The following is a 20,810-nucleotide window of genomic DNA, read 5'->3' on the forward strand; positions in this document are numbered from 1 at the left end:
TCAAGGCAAAGTGTAAACAGGCCGTCTAATGCATTCTTCTTATAAGTGGGACTCTATTAAACTTTATTGAGTTAATTGCAGAGTCTCTAATGAATTATTTTAAATTAATCCCAACAAAATAAAACCACTTTGGTGCTAAATTATTGAATAAATAGAGATAAACAACAAAGATATTTATTGTTTCATTCATGAAACTTTCTTAGAAATGTGACATTAGCATTAGCTTTCTGCCACATGTTTAGCACTTAGATGCTATTTTAGGTTAGCATAGTAGCTTTCCTTATAGGCTAACTTCGTTTAGCACAACTTGAACACGATAGTAGTTTTTCCCAGCGTCCAATCAGGTCGTTTTTTGAAGCAGAAATTAACCCCCAGTGGGCTAAAAGAAGCTGCTTTATCGCTGTAGTTAGTGGAAGTCACCTGTGCGTCAGAGTTACGGTTGTACCAGAAACATGAATACAAAGTTCCGACTCAGGGCTATCATGTTTGAAGAAAAAAAAAAGAAAATATGATCAATTCCGTAAAAAATATTAAATTAAAATCTATGTAACTAATTCATCAAAATTAAATCCCAGTCCTAGTAAAAACACATTTACACGGTTTTAAGACATTTAAAGACCATTATGAGTAAAATTTTAAACCTGTCTTAAAGCAGAAATACACAAAAGAAAATAGCCAACATACATATTTTCCAATGAATTTAAGACATTTTAAGGCCTTAAATTTACAAGTACAGACCTCAGATTTCTTAAGGATGTGCAGACTCCCTGATGTAAATATATTATTTAATTATCTTTTCTATTAAGGTTTTCCTAATTAATCAAAATGAATAATTTTGATTTCATTTTATTGCCATGTTCCACAACGGCGAAAGTCACGACTGAAACTCTGATCAAGCAGAGAAAACACAACTTTTAGGAATAAAAGCATCTGCTACAACACTCTGAGCCATTTGAACAATATTTTTTTACAACTCATCTGAGGACATTTCTGAGGCAGATTATAGCTAAAGTACTAGAGATAGGAACAGTTTACCAGTGAATCACAGGGCAACACAAAAAATATCCACATATAGAGAAACCAGTCAGCTGTGCAAGATCAAATTCACAACCTTATTGCTGTGCAGAGGTGAACAACTGAAGCTTAGACAGCAAAGCCTGAAGAATTATCCAACCAACCATTTAAACAACAAAAAATAGATCCAGGAGCTCATTATGATCACATCCAAAGCAAATTTTGAACAAAAAATGTCTGTAAGTAGCCAAAAATCTTCACATCAAACTTTGGAAACCACATTATTGCAACATCAAACAATCAACAATCTGCTCCTTCACTCCTCAGCGACATGTTTAAATGTTTCTGATCTTCAAAACAAATGTAAATATCAGCAAAAGGCAGACCGAGTAAAAGCAGAAAGCTGATTTCAAACCAAACTGGCCTTTTGTGTGTTTTAGTTCGATTTCACCAGCCAGACTCACCGCTAGCAAAAAACTAGCTGCACCAACCCTTCAGTGCTAATCTTAAGCATTAGTTCTGCTAACGCTAAAGACACCTCACCCCTATTTGTTGCTCTCCTATTAATAAAAACAGGGGAAGCTAAGTACGCTAACATTTTCAAAGTTAGGAAAAGCAAAATGGAAAAATTAGCTATGTTCTTAGTAAAATTAGAGAAAGCTAAGAGTGCTAAATATTTTCAGTTAGGAAAAGCAGTAAGTAAAAAACTAGCTATGCTATTAGGGGAGAAGCAGAATTACGGAAGGCTAAGTCCACAAAATCATTGGAAGCTAAGTATGCTAAACGTTTTCTAAGATAGCAAAGGCGCTAAGTGATAAATTAGCTGTACTATTAGCGGCAGTGTGCCCACCACTGCTGAAACCTTCAGAACCAAATCACATAATCAGAACCTGACTGGAAACTTGAAGCAGGCTAAAATATCATGCTACGACTGCATATTTAAGAACGAATGAGAAACACATCCCTTGATATCAATCAGTGTGGAACAATAATATGAAGGATTTTCTCAAAATATAAACAAAAAATTAAGATTTTTGAATGGCCTAGTCAAAGTAGCTGTGGTATAACCCTAAAAAGGCTGATTTAAGGCCACATTTCCTCCACTAAAACCTCATTATGTTAACTTATCTTATGTTTTCCCTTTTAATTCATGAAATCATCATTTGAAACCGCTTTCTGCATTTACTCGGCGTATCTTTGCACTTCTTCCCATCGTAACGGTGATGTAATCCCGAAACCATCGAGGAATGGGTCACTTGTCGAGCAACATTCACGCTTGAAATCAGCCGCTGTAAAGGCATCGAGCCCAGAGAGGCGGACTCACCCTGTGAGGACGACCACGAAGTCCATTACATTCCAGCCGTTGCGGAGGTACGAGCCTTTGTGAAACGCGAAGCCCAGGGCGATGATCTTAATGGCCGCCTCGAAACAGAATATTCCAATAAAGTACGGCTCCGTGTCGTCCTGGAGGAAAACGGGGAGGAGGAGGTTGGAGAGCGTTCGGCGGAGCGTTAAGACAAGCAGATGTATTCAGACTCTTTCAACCTTTTCACATTTTGTCACTTTATAGCCACAAACTTCAATGGAGTGTCAAATTCATTTTCATTTTGGGCCAAACTGAGATTGTGGATGTTCTTAAAGGGCCAGTACTGCCAGGATGCTTTGATAAAACCCACCAACAAATTGGTCAAATACTAATAATTATCTCTGCATTCAATAAGTGCTTCTTAAAATGAAATAATATCCAGTTCTTCCAGTCTTTTGTTTTGTTTTTGTGATTTTTAAAAAAATAAAATCAGTGATTTAGAAATATTTGTAAGACATTTTTGATATTTGTGCTTATGTGTGACAGTAAATGTGACTTTTTGCTACTCGCCACATCGATCCCAGACTATGACTTGACTTCAAGTAAGTCTGAGGCAGTAGAAGTAAGAAATACCGCCACCTACAGGTGGGAGTGAGCATCACTTAAACCCAACATTTTTGACTGTCTTGCAGAAATTTTGTAATGAACTCACAATTATGCATCAGTGTGAAAAACTTTGGGGATCTCTTGATTTTACATGAATTGCTGTGAAATTTTATGAATTTTGGAAATTTTCTGAGTTTCAAAATTTGAACATTTTCACCTGTTGAAACTTTTTTTCCTATAAAATTTCTGAAATTAATCTCTAAATTTCGGGGTGGTGGATATTTTTGAGTTCAGAAATGTCCTTGTTTTTTCTAGAAACATTTTGAAATTAATCTCAAATTTCAGATTTTCTATGAATTTTTTTACTTTTCATACACAGAAATGTTCACGTTATCCCTAGAATTTTTTAAGCTTAATCTCAACATTTTTTACTTTTTTCAGAATTTTTTTTCTAGAAATTCTTTTTAGATTAATTTCAAGAGTTTTTCTAGCAAATTTTAGACTTTTAAAAGTCTAAAATTTGAAAATTTTAGAAAATTTCCTTTTTTTTCATAAATTTTCAAAGGTTAGTTTTAACATTTTTTCTACAAAATGATCAACTTTTTAAACTTAGAAAATTTCAGACTTTTTTTCTAGCAAATTATTTACTTTTGGAGCTCCAAAATCTCCAAAAATCTAAAATAAAATTCATTGGGAAATTGTATTTTCCCAATAAAATTTCGGACCTTAATTTCAGCATTTCATACTTTTTTCAAGAAAATGTTTGACTTTTGGACACCAGAAGTTTCCTTGTTATTTCATAGAAACTTTCTGAAATTAATTTCTGAAATTCTGAATTTTTTGGCGGAAATTTGCAAACTTTTTCCCCTATGTTTAAAAAAAAAACGAAAACAAATCTGAAGTGATTGATGAAATTTAACAAATGCAGGTCAAACTGGATTATTTTTGATATGTAAAAGAACTCATGTTTTAAACCTCACTAGTTGTGTATTAAAGATAAACTAACAGACTCTGAAAACAGCTGAGGAATCCTCCAAGGACCGACAGGCCAGCCATGAATCTGAAGCGCTTCACTCACCACCTCCACTTGCAGCTCTGTTGACAGAGCTCCAGCTATAATAGCTGATCCCTTGCTCTAATTAAAAGCCATCTTGTCATGTTACATCCTCGAGGTGGAGGAGGCAAAGAGAGGATACTTGTTTTTCCTCTTTGTGTAACCTCGCTAATCACTTTTTTCATGAGCTCAACACCGCTTTTTGCAGCCGTAATCTCCTCTGAGCCAAGTCAAAACGCAGCCTCCGTATCAGGCAACATGTTGCTCACTTTTGTAAAGCGTGAAGCGATGCAACCCCCTGAAGCTGCAACAATCCTCAACAACAGGAGGGAGGAAAGTGTTGGACCGTGCAGCTGGATGGATGACGCTGCGCGTCTTTCGCTCTGTGGCTTAAATTTACATTTAAGATGATGCAAAGAGCAGCAAGAGAAACTGGATCTGCAAAGATGTGACAGATGTAGAAGCTGAATAAAAGTAATGTGCTCATGTAACCAAATATAACTTACCTTTATCTTTCAGGTTACTTTTAGAGGAGCTACTCAAAAGCTAGCATGCTACTTTCACAGACGTTTAAGCTAAGAGACGCAGCTTGGGAAGCTGAAAATACTACTGGACACAATATTCACTGGCATTTACCAAAGTGATAACTGTTTGCTAAAAAGTTAGCTGCGCTAACCGTAAAGCACTAATCATAAACATTAGCTTAGCTAACTGTAGCCGTTACGCCAACTGTATTTCCCAGAAGCTAATGCTACCGCGCTAGCTCCAATTCATTTCCCGAAAGACTGCAACTTTCAAACACTAGCTTAATTTCGACAACATTGTTTATATTTATTACCTCAATTTCGTAATTTTGTTTATATCTTGTTCTCTACTGTCCTTGTTTTATTTTATTATTGTGTGTTTCTTGTTCGAAATAAAGTTATGGGGGAACGAGAGGAAATAGAACTGTCGCGTCTTCATCAACTTCAAAATAAGAGCATGAACATAAACTGCTAACGACAAGTCTTAAAAGTTGATTACCAAAACTTCAACACAGATGTCAAAGTTTTTTTCAACTGGAGGTTTACAAAACACCCAAGTAAATGAGTGTTTTAGATTTATCTGTAAACTGTAATTAGGGATTAAGGGAAAGCTAGGCGTTTTCCAGATTAGCAGCGGTAAATAAAAAATTAGCTATGCTGTTAGGAACTCTTCCTCTAATAGCCAATCCAGGAGCAGCATTCATTTCCATTGACCCTGATTGGCTGCATTTCCAAGACTGAAAATAAGGAGGATGGTGGATATTAGCATCTGTGGTCTTGGTAACACTGTTTCCACTCTATGTGTTCATCGATATTACAGTGTTTTGGGTTGTTTTAACTACTGAAATACTCACATAAGCTGTTTTTTTCTTTTTTTTCTTTTTTTTTTTAGAAAACTGCAAGACATTCAGTAAATAACAGGAAAATTTGAGTTTGGGTTTTCATTGTACTCACCAGGCGTTCTGACATCGGCGTCTTGTCGCTAGCAGGTAGATGTTGCTCCAGTGCCAAGACGATGCAGTTGGCGATAATCGTTGCCAGGATCATGTATTCAAACGGAGTGTGAGGGTTAAGGGTTACTCAGAGCATCTCACAGTACAAACTAGCATCATATCACAATGGTTACATTTGTTGAGGAAAAACAGAAAACAAGATAACTTTGGAAACAAAGTAAGGAAGCAAAAAAGCTGTTAGCATTATGCTAGAATAAGCTAAACATCAAACCAAAACTGTGTAGCTTTCTGTCCACGCAGTAGAACTATTACTATATTAAGCAGTGGCTCTTTTTATGAATTACCCTTCTTGTTAATGGTGTTGTTCACTTTCAATCACCAGCTTTTAAAGCAGCGACTTTTTCTGGCTTATCCTTCTTGAAAAGAGAGTTATTGAGTATCTGTTGGACTATTCTCCAGTTTTTTCTTCCACTAAATTTTTTTTACTCTTGATACAGCTCTTTCAAAAATCAACTTTTTAAGCAACGACCCCCATAACTGCAAAGAAAATATAATAAATAAATACTTGAAATATATCAATCTGACATATTTATATTTATTAAATTGATTTTATTTGCGTTTTTTAACTGGTTTAAACTTTTATTTTACAGCTGAAAGAGCAACATGAGGAGGTGTTTTTATATATATATATATTTTTTTTTTTACTGTACTGAAGAGCAGCGTGGGCGAGTTCAGCACCACGGAGAGCGACTCCAGCTAAAACAACAAGGCGGTGCTGAAGTCACGGACATGCAGCTTCTTGCCATCATGTCTTCAGATAAGCGCGGATCAGATAGACGCTGTTCGCAGCTTTTACTCGTCTCTGCGTAATCAGGAGGAATATCTGATTAGTGTGGAGGAAATCTCCCAGGTGACATTTTGAAAAAAGGAACCTATCAGGAAAACACAATGAAGTCTTTTCAGCGGCTCGGCAAAAACGTTGTTGTGTCAGTTAAACAGAGATAAGGCGCGACAGGTGCAGCCGCAGGAGGCGAACAAAAACACGAAGCTGGAGCGCAAACTCCAAGCTACGGTGGCCCAGTAGGGTCATTATACAGAGAGAAGACAAAAGAGGAATACATTTCTGAGAAAAAAAAATCTGAAATTCTGAGATGAAGCTCAGAAATTTTCTAGAAAAACGTGGAAATTTCAGGTTTTTTTCTAGAAAATTCTGAGACAAATCTCAGAATTTCAGCGTTGTTTTCTCAGAGATGTTTAACTTTCAGGGTTTTTTTCTTTTAATCATTTTACTCTTCAAACTTGGAAATTTCTGAGATTAATCTCAGAATTTCTGACTTTTTTTATCAAAGAAATTTGAGTTCTCAAACTTGGATATTTACGAGTATTTTTTTTTTATAGAGAAAATGATTGAACTTAATCTGAGAATGTTTTTAGCTTTTTTCTCAGAATTTTTGAGTTTCCAAACTCAGAAATTTCTCTTTTTCTAAAAAATTTCTGAGATTAATCTCAGAATTTCTGAGTTTTTTGCTCCTTTTTTTCTATCTGCCTTGACCCAAACCTGTCTTGGTAAAACTCACATAAATAAGTAAGCAGAGAGTGCAGGCTGGATGTGAAGGATATGGCCACTCTGTTATTCGCTTTGCATACTTCCTGATGAGGTTGTCCTCACGGAAGATGAACAGGGAGCGGTTGACCGTGAGGCAGTTCTGTTTGACGGGGTTCGGGTTGTAAATGGCCATGGTTCGGGCTCTCTGGGCCATGGACTGCTTGTACATCCTCTGCCCGCCACCGCCGCCGCCGCCCCGGGCGCCCCCTCTCCCGGCGCCCGGGGCGCCTCTCCCTCCGCCGCCCGCGCTCCCTCCATAGCGGGTGGGTAGATCGTCTGCGAAGCGAGCCATTCTGGAAACGCACAAGAGGGGAAATCCGAGCTGGTGTCAGTGGGAGTGAAGGGGAGACGCTTCATCCAAAAACCGGAGACAGAAACGGGAAAAATGGGCGGCTTCACTGCGAACCACCTGATCCCGATCCTTTCCATTTACTCATCCTCTGGGAAACCTGCGGGGGGGAAAAAAATCCAACTTTCATTGAGGCTGTGGAGGAAAACCCGCTGAGCCCGCCTCAGCCCAGAATCCAGGCAGCATCGCCTCCGGAACACCAGTTGAAGCGTCCAGCATCGGCGCCAAACGGGAAACTCCGTCCTGCTCCCAGAAAGGTGAGGAGGAAACGGGAAAAGGAATAAAAATCCCAGCAGCGGCAGCAGCAGCGGAGGTCCGGCGGTTCCTGCTTGATTCGCTCTGGATGGAAACGCGACTCCTCCGAGGAGCGTCAGGACGCGCGCATGTGGCCAAGCGGGAGCGCGCACACGCTGAAACATAATGAAGTTTGGAGGAAAACAAACACGATGGAGGATTAGAGTTAAACTAAGGAAGTAAAAATTAATAAAAATACGGGAAGAAATTCAGAAAATTGAGAGGATAATATCTGAACAAAATAAAGAGAAAATAAAACGACTGGAGTGTCGAAATACTGACTTTATTCTCGAATTATTTCAACTTTATTCTAGAATAATTTCGACTTTATTCTCGTGATGGATGAAAAATAATCAGGAAAGAATTTTGATGTTTAAACAAAGAAAATATCCCATCATTAGTTTTAAACCTTAAACTTTTATTCTTCATAAAAAAATCTACAAAACCAAAACCTTTTCACTTTTAGTTTTAATCACTTCACTGCTTTAATTCAGTCAAAGTAGCTTTGAATAAACAAAAAAATCTTACAATTCGGTTCAAAATAAATTGCAATGATTTTATCATTTAATATGAAGTGATTTTAATTAATGCTAAAAGAAACAAAATTGTTTATTTTTTTCCTATTACAATAATGAAGATGTGTGATGAATTTGTTCTACTCACAGTACAAACCTAAAAAAGCAAAGTAAACACCAGAAATACGAAGTGATTCCTCCTTAGCTGGAGATAAATAATATATTCCACCACTTTTCTATGAATAAATAACGAATATCTGGAGTTCTGCTGATGATTAGGGTGACATCTGGTGGTTAGTTTGCAGTACTGCAACGCAAAAGCTGCATCAATCTCTTGGACAAGCTCGTTTTACTAGGGCTGAAACGATTAATCGGATTAGTCATGATTAATCAATTATTTAAATAATTGTCAACTAATTTTATAATTGATTAGTCGTTAACTAGATCATACAGACTCCAAAAATAAGGCCATTTGGGATAAAAACAACAACAACAACATATTCAGAGCAGTAATTAAGCCAAAACTATACAAAAAATATAAACATTTTGCATTTAAGATATTTTTAAAAATCACCTTTGAATGTAAATATGCTTTAGCCAAAACTCCTGACGTTGTGTCGTCTTATCTTCACTTGGTTCAAAGTTCATAATAGGAATGCTGTCAGATTTCTATTCAGGAAATAAAATGTTTTTCTTACTTAGAAAGGGAATTTAATAATTAATTTATTTGCATCTTTTAATGCATTTTTAATATTGTATGAAAAAAGTGATATGTAGTTTTATGAAAAGTCTGTAGAATGTACCTTTTCCCCCTCAACTGATTAATCGATTAATCGTTAGAATAATTGTTAGAATAATTGTTAGAATAATCAATGAATCTGTCTCTAAATGTTCCGGTTGGTAAGGAAAGCTTTAATAATCCCACTTCATATTATTTTAAAGGTTTTGGATGTGATTGTCACACCTTTGTGTGAGCGGGGAGTTGTTCAGGGTGTCGTGCCTCCACACCGCCCGGCGGACACCGTCCCCTGCTGCCCCGCCGCTCACTCCATCCAAGGTTAAAGTTGTGTCGCATTCCCGGACGGGTTCTTCATGGACGGCTCTCCATGACACCTCTAGAGGCTCCGCAGTGAAAGTGTCTGGCTCCTCAGCGGGGGTCGGGTTCACTGCGACCCGTTTGGGAGTCCTCCTGTCAGGGGACTGGACCCAGCTGTCCTCGTACTCCGCCCCCAGCGTCAGCATCCGCCACGACCCGAACGTGGCTGCGCGGACCGCTGCGGGAAGAAATTTAACATTTTAAGAAGACATTTTTATGGCAAGCCATTAGTGTCAAAAAATTATGAAGCGCTGCAACTCACAATTATTTTAATAATGGATAAATCCATCAATTATTCTGTCGATTAATCGATTAATCGGATAAAAATGGCACAGATTCTACAGATTTTCATTTAACCACATAAATGAAGCTATAAAATCACATATAGTCACTTTTATGCAATATTATAAATACATTAAAATACGAAAACAATTAATTCAACTGTATTTCAAAGTAAGATGAACATTTTATTGCTTATAATTCTGTCAATTAATCAATTAATTTAAAAATAATTATCACATTCTACAATTTTTTTTCATTTAACCACTTAAAACTTTTTTATACAATATTATAAACACATTAAAAGATGCAAATAAACAAATAATTGAATTAATTTTACAAGGTATCTTTTTTTATATCTTAAATGCAAAGTATTCATATTTTTTAAACAGTTATGGCTTAATTACTGCTCTGAATATCTTGTTTTTTTTCCATCAAACTGCCTTTTTTGAGTCTGTATAATAATTAATCGATTGCTAAATTAGTTAACAATTATTTCAACAATTGATTTTCAAGGTAAGTTTCCAAACTTTGGACATAAAATCAACACAAATGTACAAAGAACACAGTTTCAATTTATTGTTGTAAGATATAATTTATTAATATTATTAATAACGGTTTTTTTTTTCAACTACCTTATTCCTTTTGAAGGAATAAAGTAACTAAACTGTAACAAAATGTTATGTTTTGAAACGTCTTTCTTACAAAATCTCCCAATCTCAATAACTTTGATGTATAAAATAAAAACCATATTTCAATACAATAGATCAATAAGTCATTAGGAATAATAAATATTCCAAAATAAAAATAATAAAACGTTTTTTGATATTTTCTTAGAGTGGAACCGGGCAAATAGAAATAATTTTGGTAATTCTGACCAAAACACAGAGAGAAAAATTAAGTTTGATTAAACTTCAGAGTGAGAATTTTCTTTTTGTCTGTTTATCTCCTTATTTCTAAATAATGTTTTCCAAATTTAGTTTTTAATCAGATGTTAGATTGAACTTTATTACAAAACCTTGCAGTTTGAATATTGAGAATTTTCAAGAACTTCCCAAACCTTGAAAGCACAAACAGAAAGTCCAGGACTTTAAAGGATTTCCAGCACTTGAATAAAGTCATTGATGTTGATTTTTGCTGTAATAAAGTGACATATTTAAGAGTTTTCCCCAAATTAACAACTTAAAGAAGAAAAATCAAGATGGCAGAGCTTTTGTTTCTGTGTTGCCATTTCTACAAAATAAGAAAATTTCCTTCTGAGTTGGTAAATTTTTGGCAGGAATCTGCCGCGGACGTACCGTAAACCAGCGTGGATCGCCGCTCGGCCCATCTGGACGTGTGGGGAACCGACCTCCGCATCTCTGCGGCCCAGCGGGGAGTCTCAGGTGGTTTATGCGGGTTTTCTTAATGCAAAGCGCAGAAACTTTCCGTTTTTCCCCGCCCCGGAATGCGGAAAGCCGGCTTCCTGTCGAGGCGCTGATTATCGGACTCGCCATCTTTTCTGCTTTGGGAAACTTTCCTCTGGTTCGGGTCGTGTTCGGTCCGGAAGGGAGCAATCAGCGCGTCGTTTAAACTGAAAAGCCCCGCAGATTGCCGCTTCCTGCAGCTTCCTCCTCCTGGCTGTCCCAGACAACAGATATTTTATCAAACTGGAACTTAAATGGATGAAAAAACAACAAACGTTTATATATTCTGCTCTGCAGTTAAATGGTTCGCTCGGATGGGGGCGCTGCGGAGAGAGGGCGCCACAATAAAGGAGACCACAATAATTATTTCTTGTTCTAATTTTCTGTTTTAACAGCTGGTCGTAACTTTTCATGCCTGTCACTGATTCTCAATTTATGAGGAGGGTGAAGCTGCTCTCCTCAGCATGATGCTGCCACCACCATGTTTCACCATGACAATGTAGTTTTCTAAGGTTTTAATTTTCATCAACGCAAAACTGCAGCCAGGAATTTTTTTGTTGATTTTTTAAAAAGTTTTTCCATAAAGACAAAATAATTTGAGTTCATGATAATCAACAGATTATTCCACCTGAGCTGGAAACTCTGCAGCTCCTCCAGAGATACAGCAGGTCAGCTGAGCGAGGAGGAGGGAGGTAAGGAAAGAGAGGAAAACATACAGTCTAAAAGGAAAATAGTTGAACCAATTTAATTTAATTGCTTCTATTCGCAACAAGCAATTCAATTAAATTTATCCAACTTAATTTATTAAGTTTAACCAATTCAATATATTATAATCATCCAACTCAATTTGTTAATTTTTTTTTTTTTTTACAAATTTATTAAGTATGTTTAAGATAACAGTTTTAAGTCAGTCTTACTCAAATCATTTAGTTTACTTCAAAAAATGGTAAATTATGTTGGAAGAATTTAGTGAATTGAGTTGGATGATCATAAACTGAGTCGGTCAGAGATAGGAAACGAAACTGGCATTGAACTGAATTGTTTTAAGTCAAAGTGAAAAGTTCCTTTAGGTTAAAGATTTGTAAGTTTTGAGTTAAATGAACACAAAAAAGAAAGTTGTCATAGCAAAAGCAAAAGAATTAAGTGAAATTAATGTAAATAAGTCCATAAGATGAACTGCAGCCCAAAAACACGTTTTAGAGTGAATATGGGAGGACAGAAAAGAACAGCTTACAAAAAAGGAAAGAAAAGGAAACAAACAAGGAAGGAAGACAAGAAAATAGAAAGAAATAAAAGAATGAAGGAAAGAATGATTGATGGAAATAAAGAAAGAAGGAAGAAAAAAGTAAGGAATGAAGGAATGAAACAAGAGAAGGAACAAGAAAAAGGAAAAGAGAAAGAAGAAAAATAAGAAGCAAAAGGGGAAAGGAAACTAGAAAGGAAGGAGGAAAAAGAAATAACAGAAGAAAAGAAAGAAGGAACAACTGAGAAATAAAAAGAAGAAAAATTAAGGAGACAAGAGAAGGAATTAAAGAAATGAAGAAAAACAAGAAGGAAAGAAACAAGGAAGAAAGGATTAAATGAAAGAAAAGAAGGAAGACAAAAATGATGGAAAGAAGAAAGAAAGAAAAAACAGAAGGGACAAAAGGAAAAAGGAAACAAGGAAGGAAAGGAATAAGGAATAAAAACAAAATAAGGAATGTAGAAAACAAGGAATAGAAGGAAGGAAAGAGGGAGAAACTGAAAGAAACCTATTAAAAAAGGAAGAGAAGAAGTGATGATGGAAAGAACAAAGAAAAACAAGAAAAAGAAATAAGGAAGGAAGAAAGGAAATGAGGAAGGAAGGCAAAAATGATGGAAAGAAAGAAGGAAATATGTTTACATCGGTGGAGAAGGAGGGATGAGAAAAAGCAATAAAAGACGAGAAAGAAGGACCTGGCAGATCCTGGAATACGATTCCAAACTTTTCCAGGCTGCATGGAATCATCCTCGACTTCCTGCAAACTAAAGCTTCAAAATAAAAGTCCATAAATCGTTTTAACCAACATGGAGACTATTTTTGTTGTTTTGTTTCCATGGAGTGAAGAATCAATCAATCATTGATAATAAATTTATTGAAAAAGATACAACCAATCAGACGGATGGTTCACAGTCCAGAAATATGTAACAAGTTAATGGAAGTGCAATTTATCCGACATTTTCCCAATTTATTCAACTTTGCACAAAAGACTTCTGTGAAGAAAAAAATAAAAATAAAAAAATCATGACCGGAAATTAAAATCTGACTATGATTAGAAAACGGGATAAAATTAAACGTTAAAAAAAAGTAAAAACATTCTCTTATTTTACAAACTATGTTCACTTGGATAATAAAAATGAGAACGAACATAAAAACCTGTCAGCACCAGTTTCCTGTGGGTTCTGCTCTGTCTTCTTTTAAAATGACTAAATATATTCCTCAGCCGCTCCGGAAAATATTAGTTTAAAAATAAAAAAAAGTAAAATTTATGTTTGGAAACTAATCTGAGCTCATGGAGAAGCTTCGAGTTTTCAGCTTTTCAACGAGGCGAGAACGAAGAAACGGGAATCAATAATCGTCTGAGTGTCGCTGGAATGATTCGACACGGTGGAGAACGAAGGCGACAAGAAAAAAAAACTACAGAAGAAAGTCAGAGTTTTATCAGAATAAAGTCAAAACGTTGAGAGAATGAAATCAGGCATACGATAAAATTACGAATAAAGTCGTAATATTACAAGAATAAAGTCAGATTTGTTCTTGGGAATAAAGTCATGAGATTAAAATCATAATTTTACAGGATTAAAGTTGTAGGTTTACAAGAAAAATGTAAAACTATGAAAAAAAGTCAAAATAATACAAGAATAAAATGTGGTATTACAAGAGTAAAGTCAAAATATTTAAACTTTATTCTTGTAAAACTAAGTTTTTTCCTTGTATTGTTTTTACTTTATTCTTGTAATATTATGATCTAATTCTTTTAAGACTTTTTGTAATTTTATACATTTATTTATTTTCTTTTTGTGGCCTTAATACTCCGTCGTAGTTCATGGTTGTCACACCTTAAAAAAAAGGAAAAAACAGAAATAGTTCCCAGATTTCTCAGTCACAATAATTCAGAATATTAAAACAAAAAAACAAACAAAAGTACAGTTTTTCCTTCCAGCAAACGTTCTGCTGCAGGACAGAGTGTTTTGTTGTCCCTCTTCGTTTCCACATGACACATGATGAAGTCGAGAATCGGGTCCAGGGTTCGGTTTGTGCATCTGGAGCTCAAAGTTTTTCAGTTTGTAGAAGAACAGTCCCTGGCAACGGCGGAGATACAGTACGATTCGCTCAGAGGCCCGGCGCGGCCTCTAGGAGGCGCCGCTGGAAGAGCTGGTGTCGGGCAGCGCGCTGGGCTGCTGCTGGTCCTCGGGCGTCGTCGCCATGGCGACCGACGAGTACTTGCACTTGGAGGAGCCGCATTCGCAGCTGAACAGCTTGGCCTTGACTTCCCAGAAGTGGTCGCCGTAGTTAAACCTGGAAAACAGCAGAAGAAGAAAACAGATCAGGAGAAACGGAGCAGAGCGGGACCCGCCAGGCGGCAGGAAGCAGGACGACAAGATGGCGGACGACAGGGGAGCGAACACAGGAAGGACGCAAACTCCAAAATAACATGTAAACGAATGCAACCGTGACAAAAAAAGAGAAGAAGCTAAAAACTAACAAAAAATACTGCAGACAAAACAGTGCAAACAAAAAAATGCTGCAACTGTAAAAAAAAAAGAAATGCTGCAAACAGACAAAAATCTGCAAACAAAAAATGTCACAGCAGCTGAAAAAAAATTCAGCAGAAAATAAATAAAATAAATGCATGCCAAGAGTATTTAAAACTGATTTATTTGCTTGAATTTATCCGAAATGTTACAGCAGCAGAAAATAATGATGCAATTACTGATAAAACAACACGAACAAGAAATGCTGCAGAAAATAAGTAAATAAAATAGATATTTGCCAGGTGTATTTAAAATGTATTTATGAGGCGCCTTAATTTATCCCACGACAGACAAAATGCTGCGACTGCAGACAAAAATCTGCCAAAAAATGCAGCAGCTTCACAATAAAACGCTCCAAAATTTATTCATCTTGAATTAGCATTGCTTAAAAATTTATTCAAAATTAACCAATTAGTTGGTTAATTTTGCAAAATAAAATATTGCAAACAAAATTGTGACTTTGGAAAAAAAATGCTGCAGAATTAATTTATTTTTAAAGAATTATTGTTTAACTTTTTAATTTATTTTTATTTTATTGTGTTTTAATTATTTAATTCATTTATTTTTAATTATTGCTGAACTTTTAAAAATCTGTTTACTTTTATTTTATTTATTTAATTCATGATTTTCAAATTATTAATTCATTTTTTACTTATTAATTTTCCTCCATTTTTGCATTTATTCATTTTAATTATGTCACTTTTAATTTTCTGGCCGTTTCAACAGAAATGACCCTGGTTTGTGTCTTGAAGCTCCACTAAAGCGACTCGGCTGCTTCGTCATCAGAACCGACGGTTTTATGGATTAAAAGTTAAATTCTGACAGGAAGTAGTTTTATTCTCCAGGCAGCAGATTTACCCGAGCTCTTCCCCGGCCTTGACGTTCTCGCTGGCGAAGAAGGCGATGTGTGGGAACCGCAGGTCCTGGTGTGTGGTGAAAACCCGACAGGCGAACAGGTTGGGCTCACACATGTGGTTCAGGAAGCGGCTGATGTTGCCATAGAAACGGGCATCGATGCAGTACTGATCTTCAGGCTGGAAATAAAAACACAGAAAGGCTTTGAAGGAGGAGAAACACACAGCGGCTTTCAGAGGCACGTTTCACTCAGGTTTAATGGAATTTAACTGGATTTAATGTGATAAATGGAGAATAATCATGAATTTAAAATGGATTTTCTTGTTAGATTCACCTTATCATCCAGGCTGAACAGGTAAGCATCGTTCTGTCTCGTATCGGCTTCACCTTCAGAGATGATCTCACCAACGTACCTGTTGGAAATCAGAGGAAGAAACGTTCTGCAGTTAAATAAAGAAAAATAACATCATCAAATATTATTATTATTATTATTTAGGAAGGAAGGAAACAAAAACTAAAGAAGTTCAGGGTCGTTATTTAACCACATTAACTCATTGTGTTTTATCTTCAACAAAATCGCTCATAATCCATATATTTGAAATACTGATTAAATGATTAATCGATTATTAAAATAATTGTCAACTAATTTACTAATATATTAATTGTTACTTGGAGTATAAAAACTAAAAATATATATTCAAAACAGTAGTTAAGCCAAAACTGTACAAAAATATACATAATTTGCATTTAGGATAAAAACACATTTGTTTGTAAATATTTTTTAGCCAAAACTCGTTGAGTTGTATCGTTTTAGCTTCACCTGGTCCACATCCAGAAAGTTTTGCATTTTAGGCAACAAAAAGGTTTATTTTATTAAACAAAAAGGAGTTGAATTATTTATTTACATACAGTTTTAATGCATTTCTAATGTTGTATAAAAAGGCTTAAGAGGTTAAATGAAAAATATGTAGAATAGGTAATTTTTTAAACGATTAATCAATTAATTGTCAAAATTATTGATTTACTAATCGTTTCAGCCCTACATCAAAAGCAATGTTACCAAATACTGAGGACATGTGTGCTAACTTCTGATCCTGAAGACATTTATGGATAAATTAATACGTCATTTAGCAATAGAAGTAATTTTTACAATTATAACACATAAAACAAGATAAATTACTGACTTTGATATTCATGAGGCTGGAAAAAATCCCAAAATCAGGTAGTAAAGTGCAGCTTTAATGAAATGAATTATTAGTTTATTTGTGTCCTTTATGCTTTTCTAATTTTGCCCAAAAATGCTTCAATAGTTAAATGAAAAATCTGCAGAATGTCGTTTCTTTTACCCGATTGATCAATTAATCGTCACCATAACTGCTCAATTAGTCAAGTACTAGACTAATAGTCAGCTCTAATTTGGAAAGTGAAGCTGGTGTTTTTAAGACTCAAGAAGCTCCCAGTGTTCCCAGTTTCTTTAAATTATTAATTCATGGTGAAACAAAATCACACAGTTGGGATCTGATTCCAGTGAGATGTAACTTCATCTCCACCTAGTGGCCTGCTTGTGTCAGTGCAGCTGTAAGTTTTTACCACATCCAACATTTTTATGTTGCATCAAACTCACTCGCACACAAAGCTCCCCTGTGGAATATCCTGCAGAGTTCGGACTCCCCAGCCTTTATTACCGGTTCTGAAAACCTGGAGTCTGACCCTACAGAGTTAAAAACATTTAATCACAACAGTTCCTCTCTTCCTGAAAATCAAAACAACTTTACGAGGATTTTATCCGAGCACGTTGGGACTCTGGCGTTACCTGAGCCCATTTTGTACGACGCGGTTCTTGCAGGTCCTCCAGCAGGAACACGCGTGGTTGCACTCAAAGATCAGCGGCGGCTCCTCACGGCAAAACTCAGGCAGCAGGCAGCCGCTCTGCTCACCCAGAGACACAGGAGAGGAAGAAATGAAGCTGGTGATGTGCATCACTGTAAAAAAAACTTTGAAAACTCAACTAATTTAACGTTTTTCTGCCAAGCAACCTGTTTGTGTCTGCTAAGATGGTCTAAATCAGAAGTTTTTCAGGTTTTCTGAAGATTACTAAGGGCATCAATGAGAGGAATTAACACATATAGGCTATTAGCATTAGCACTGGCTAGGCTAGACTAGGGTTATCATTGGCTAGGCTAGCATTAGCCCTGAATAGGTTAACAACAAGCAAGTCTAGGCTTGTGGCCCACTGGATTGATTACTGCATCTTCTGCCCATTAGCATAGTTAGGCTGGTGTTAGCATTGACTAGCCAACATCAGCCTTGGGTAGGCTAACAGTTAGCATGCCGAGTCAGGTCATGCACTGGATTGCCACTGCATCTTCTGTCCATCAGCACAAATACATGGGCATTAGCATTACATTGTTAGCATTAGCCTTGGATAGGGATGAATCCTCACTGGATAAAGCTAACAGCTAGCATGTCTAGCCGTGTCACCCACTGGATCGTCTACTTTCTGTGCTCTGCTGTCCGTTTGTTAGCACAGATACTCTGAGGTTAGCATTCAATAGGCTAACTCTAGTCTTCATCAAGAAAGCAAACTGTGCTTTTATAAAGACACCACATCTGTCAGTGACATACTGAGACACAAAGTCCCTAAACACTCGGCTGAGTGAAGAACTTTACTGGTCTGGTCCAGAAGAACCTCTGGGATGAACCAGTCCAGAGACGGCAAGCAGCCAAAGTCCAAACAGAAAGTTTAAAACGCCTGGCTGTCCCGATCAGAACCACTTTAAGGGATTCTTGCTGCTTGAAGGAAACCTGACAGAAACGAGAGTTTTTCCAGAACATGCTTGTCCTCACCTTGTCGTACCAGCGGCGCAGACTCAGCTGTCCACACATGCAAATACTAGTAGAACAGTCTTCTTTACAAACACAGTACTGCGAGGAGAAACAGACACAAACATCAGTTAGTAACTCTGCTGAACTCTTTATTTACTCTGAAACACCAGAAGACCGTAAACCACCTGCAGGTGTGTGATGTTCCGGTCGATGTTCATGGGGGACGTGACGCAGTTTTCTGTGATGTATTTGTAGTCGTCTGGGATCGGCTCGCTGTCCACAGAGTTCACACAGGGAATGGAAACTTGCTCCTGGCCTAAAGATATGTCACTGCGGACACAAACACACCATGTTTCCTCTCTGAAAGCTGATTTTTCTGTCTTACTGGTGAGCGAACAGCATCATAACCCAACCTGTGAAGCAGTTTCTCTTCGGTCCGCCTGAGCCGGCCGTTTTTGGCGTCCCTCTCCCTCTTGTGGGCATGCAAGGCGCCCCAGGCCTTGGAGTTGTGGCTGCAGCAGTCCGGAGGAGTCTCTCCCTCGCGGTTCTTCAGAAACACATTAGCTCCTCGAGACAAGAACAGTCTGAGGAGACAAACACCGATTTCACACAACCGCCCTGCTCTGCAGCTGCTTTTAAAACTACAGAGATGGATTTTTGCTTTCGGTTTGAAACGATTAATTGGATTAATCATGATTAATCATCAGTAAACATAATTGGTTTTGGTTTTAAACAAAAAGGAACTCCACATGTTATCTTCGTTTTGAGACAGTTGAGTTTCTGTGGAATATGAAAAATGATTTGCAGCTAAAAACATGAAAGTCAGCAGGGCTGCAACGATTAATCATGATTAATCAATTATTGAAATAATGCTTTACTAATTTAGTAATTAATTAATCAGTAACTGGAGTAAACAGACTCAAAAAAGGTAGTTTGGTGAAAAAAAAAACATATTCACAACAGTAATTAAGTCAAACCTTAAATATATTTACAAAAAATAAATATATTTTGCAATTAAAATAAAAACAGCTTTTCCTGAAAATATGTTTTAGCCAAATCTCCTCAAGTGACATCCCTCATTGATTTATTAACTATTAGAACTGCTTTTCCTAAAATTTCCACAACCTTGTGATTCAAACCCTGTCCAGAGGAGAAATCAGTGATTTGAGATTAGAGTTTAAACGATTAATCGATGATTAATCGATGATTGAAATAATCGTCAACTAATTCAATAATCAATTAATCATTAATGTGAGTGTACAGACTCGAAAAAAGTCCATTTGGCGGAAAAAAAACACATTCAGAGCAATATTTCAGCCAAAAATATACAAAAATATATACATTCTCCATTTAAGATAAAGAAAAACCTTTGTTTGTAAAAACGTTTCTGATAAAACGCCCAGTTTTGGGAAAACCCAACTTCACCCAGTTCAAATCCACTAAATCGTTATCTGCAGCATTATTTTGTGTCGTCGCTTACTTGACGCAGTCCAGGCGGTTTTCCCGCGCGGCGATGTGCAGAGGAGAGTCTCCGTGGACGTTGACGGCTTGGAGGTCACACTGGGCGTTCAGGAGAACCTCGGAGATTTCCACACTGCCGGAAAACGCCGCCCAGTGAAGGCAGATGTTTTTCTCCTGGAAAAAAGAGCAAAGAAAATGTTTGTGTAGTTTCCGTGTGAACACAAAGTAAAACCAGAACCGGCCCGGACCGACCTTATCCCTGATGCTGATGTCGGCGCCTTTGGACAGAAGCAGCTTCACCTGGTCCACATGTTTGTACTCTGTGGCCCAGATCATGGCTGTCCAACCGCCGTCATCCTGCAGGAACAGGAAGTAACCCCAGATTAGATCCGTTTCTGGAAGGAAAGCCTGATTTCTTCATCTCTAGCCATCAGTCAGAGAATTAATCCTTCATGCAGTGAAAATACTCGATTAGGAACTTTGAAATTTCCAACAAAAAATGGTTCAGTTGAAGGAAGAGAGCTGGAAGATTTTACTAAAATCTGCAAACAAAAACGTGTTTTAATATTCCTGCTAATCCAGAATCCAGTTTTCAAGATTATTTGTTTCTCTGATTATTTTTAAAGCAATTAGAAACATCAGTATGGATTTATGGATTGAGTTTCTGCAGCCGAGCGGCTATAAAAGAGGAAACCTGGAAAACAACAGACTGGAAGGAAAGAAGGGAGAAGGATTAAAAACGATCTGAATACTAGAAAGACAAAGATAAACGACTGAAAGGGCTGGATGGACGACAGAAAGATAATAGGAAAAAAATTGATGGGTGAATGGATGAACGAACAGATGGATGGACAAAAAGATGGTTAGAAAAGCCAATGAATGGATGAACGAA

At 36.9% G+C, this 20,810-nt stretch overlaps 2 protein-coding genes across 22 annotated transcripts in view; both read right to left on the minus strand.

Annotated features, from left to right (window-relative positions):
• LOC103154531 (voltage-dependent N-type calcium channel subunit alpha-1B) overlaps nt 1–7,921 on the minus strand; it is a 122,011-nt gene extending 114,090 nt beyond the window's left edge. For 14 of the 16 annotated variants that reach the window (XM_016662796.1, XM_016662795.1, XM_016662797.1 and 11 more), the window contains exons 1-3: nt 7,078–7,920; nt 5,459–5,564; nt 2,339–2,478 (exon numbers count right to left, since the gene is read on the minus strand). In XM_016662796.1, coding sequence (XP_016518282.1) covers nt 2,339–2,478; nt 5,459–5,564; nt 7,078–7,355 — 524 coding nt within the window. In that variant the 5' untranslated portion in view covers nt 7,356–7,920. Of the gene's footprint in view, nt 1–2,338; nt 2,479–5,458; nt 5,565–7,077 lie in introns of all 16 variants that reach the window. The other 2 variants (XM_016662792.1, XM_016662786.1) reach the window with 1 other exon arrangement.
• Nucleotides 7,922–14,215: 6,294 nt separating this feature from the next.
• The window catches only part of LOC103154514 (histone-lysine N-methyltransferase EHMT1), a 30,821-nt gene continuing 24,226 nt past the window's right edge, over nt 14,216–20,810 (minus strand). For 4 of the 6 annotated variants that reach the window (XM_016662803.1, XM_016662801.1, XM_016662800.1 and 1 more), the window contains exons 17-25: nt 19,938–20,275; nt 18,871–19,041; nt 18,643–18,787; nt 18,479–18,556; nt 17,445–17,560; nt 17,256–17,342; nt 15,966–16,044; nt 15,635–15,810; nt 14,216–14,540 (exon numbers count right to left, since the gene is read on the minus strand). In XM_016662803.1, the coding sequence (XP_016518289.1) occupies nt 14,375–14,540; nt 15,635–15,810; nt 15,966–16,044; nt 17,256–17,342; nt 17,445–17,560; nt 18,479–18,556; nt 18,643–18,787; nt 18,871–19,041; nt 19,938–20,275 (1,356 nt within the window). In that variant the 3' untranslated portion in view covers nt 14,216–14,374. The remainder of the gene's footprint in view (nt 14,541–15,634; nt 15,811–15,965; nt 16,045–17,255; nt 17,343–17,444; nt 17,561–18,478; nt 18,557–18,642; nt 18,788–18,870; nt 19,042–19,937; nt 20,276–20,810) is intronic. The other 2 variants (XM_016662804.1, XM_007575828.2) reach the window with 1 other exon arrangement.

This window comes from Poecilia formosa, unplaced genomic scaffold (genome assembly GCF_000485575.1).
Source record: "Poecilia formosa unplaced genomic scaffold, Poecilia_formosa-5.1.2 Scaffold390, whole genome shotgun sequence".
Taxonomy (NCBI): Eukaryota; Metazoa; Chordata; class Actinopteri; order Cyprinodontiformes; family Poeciliidae; genus Poecilia; species Poecilia formosa.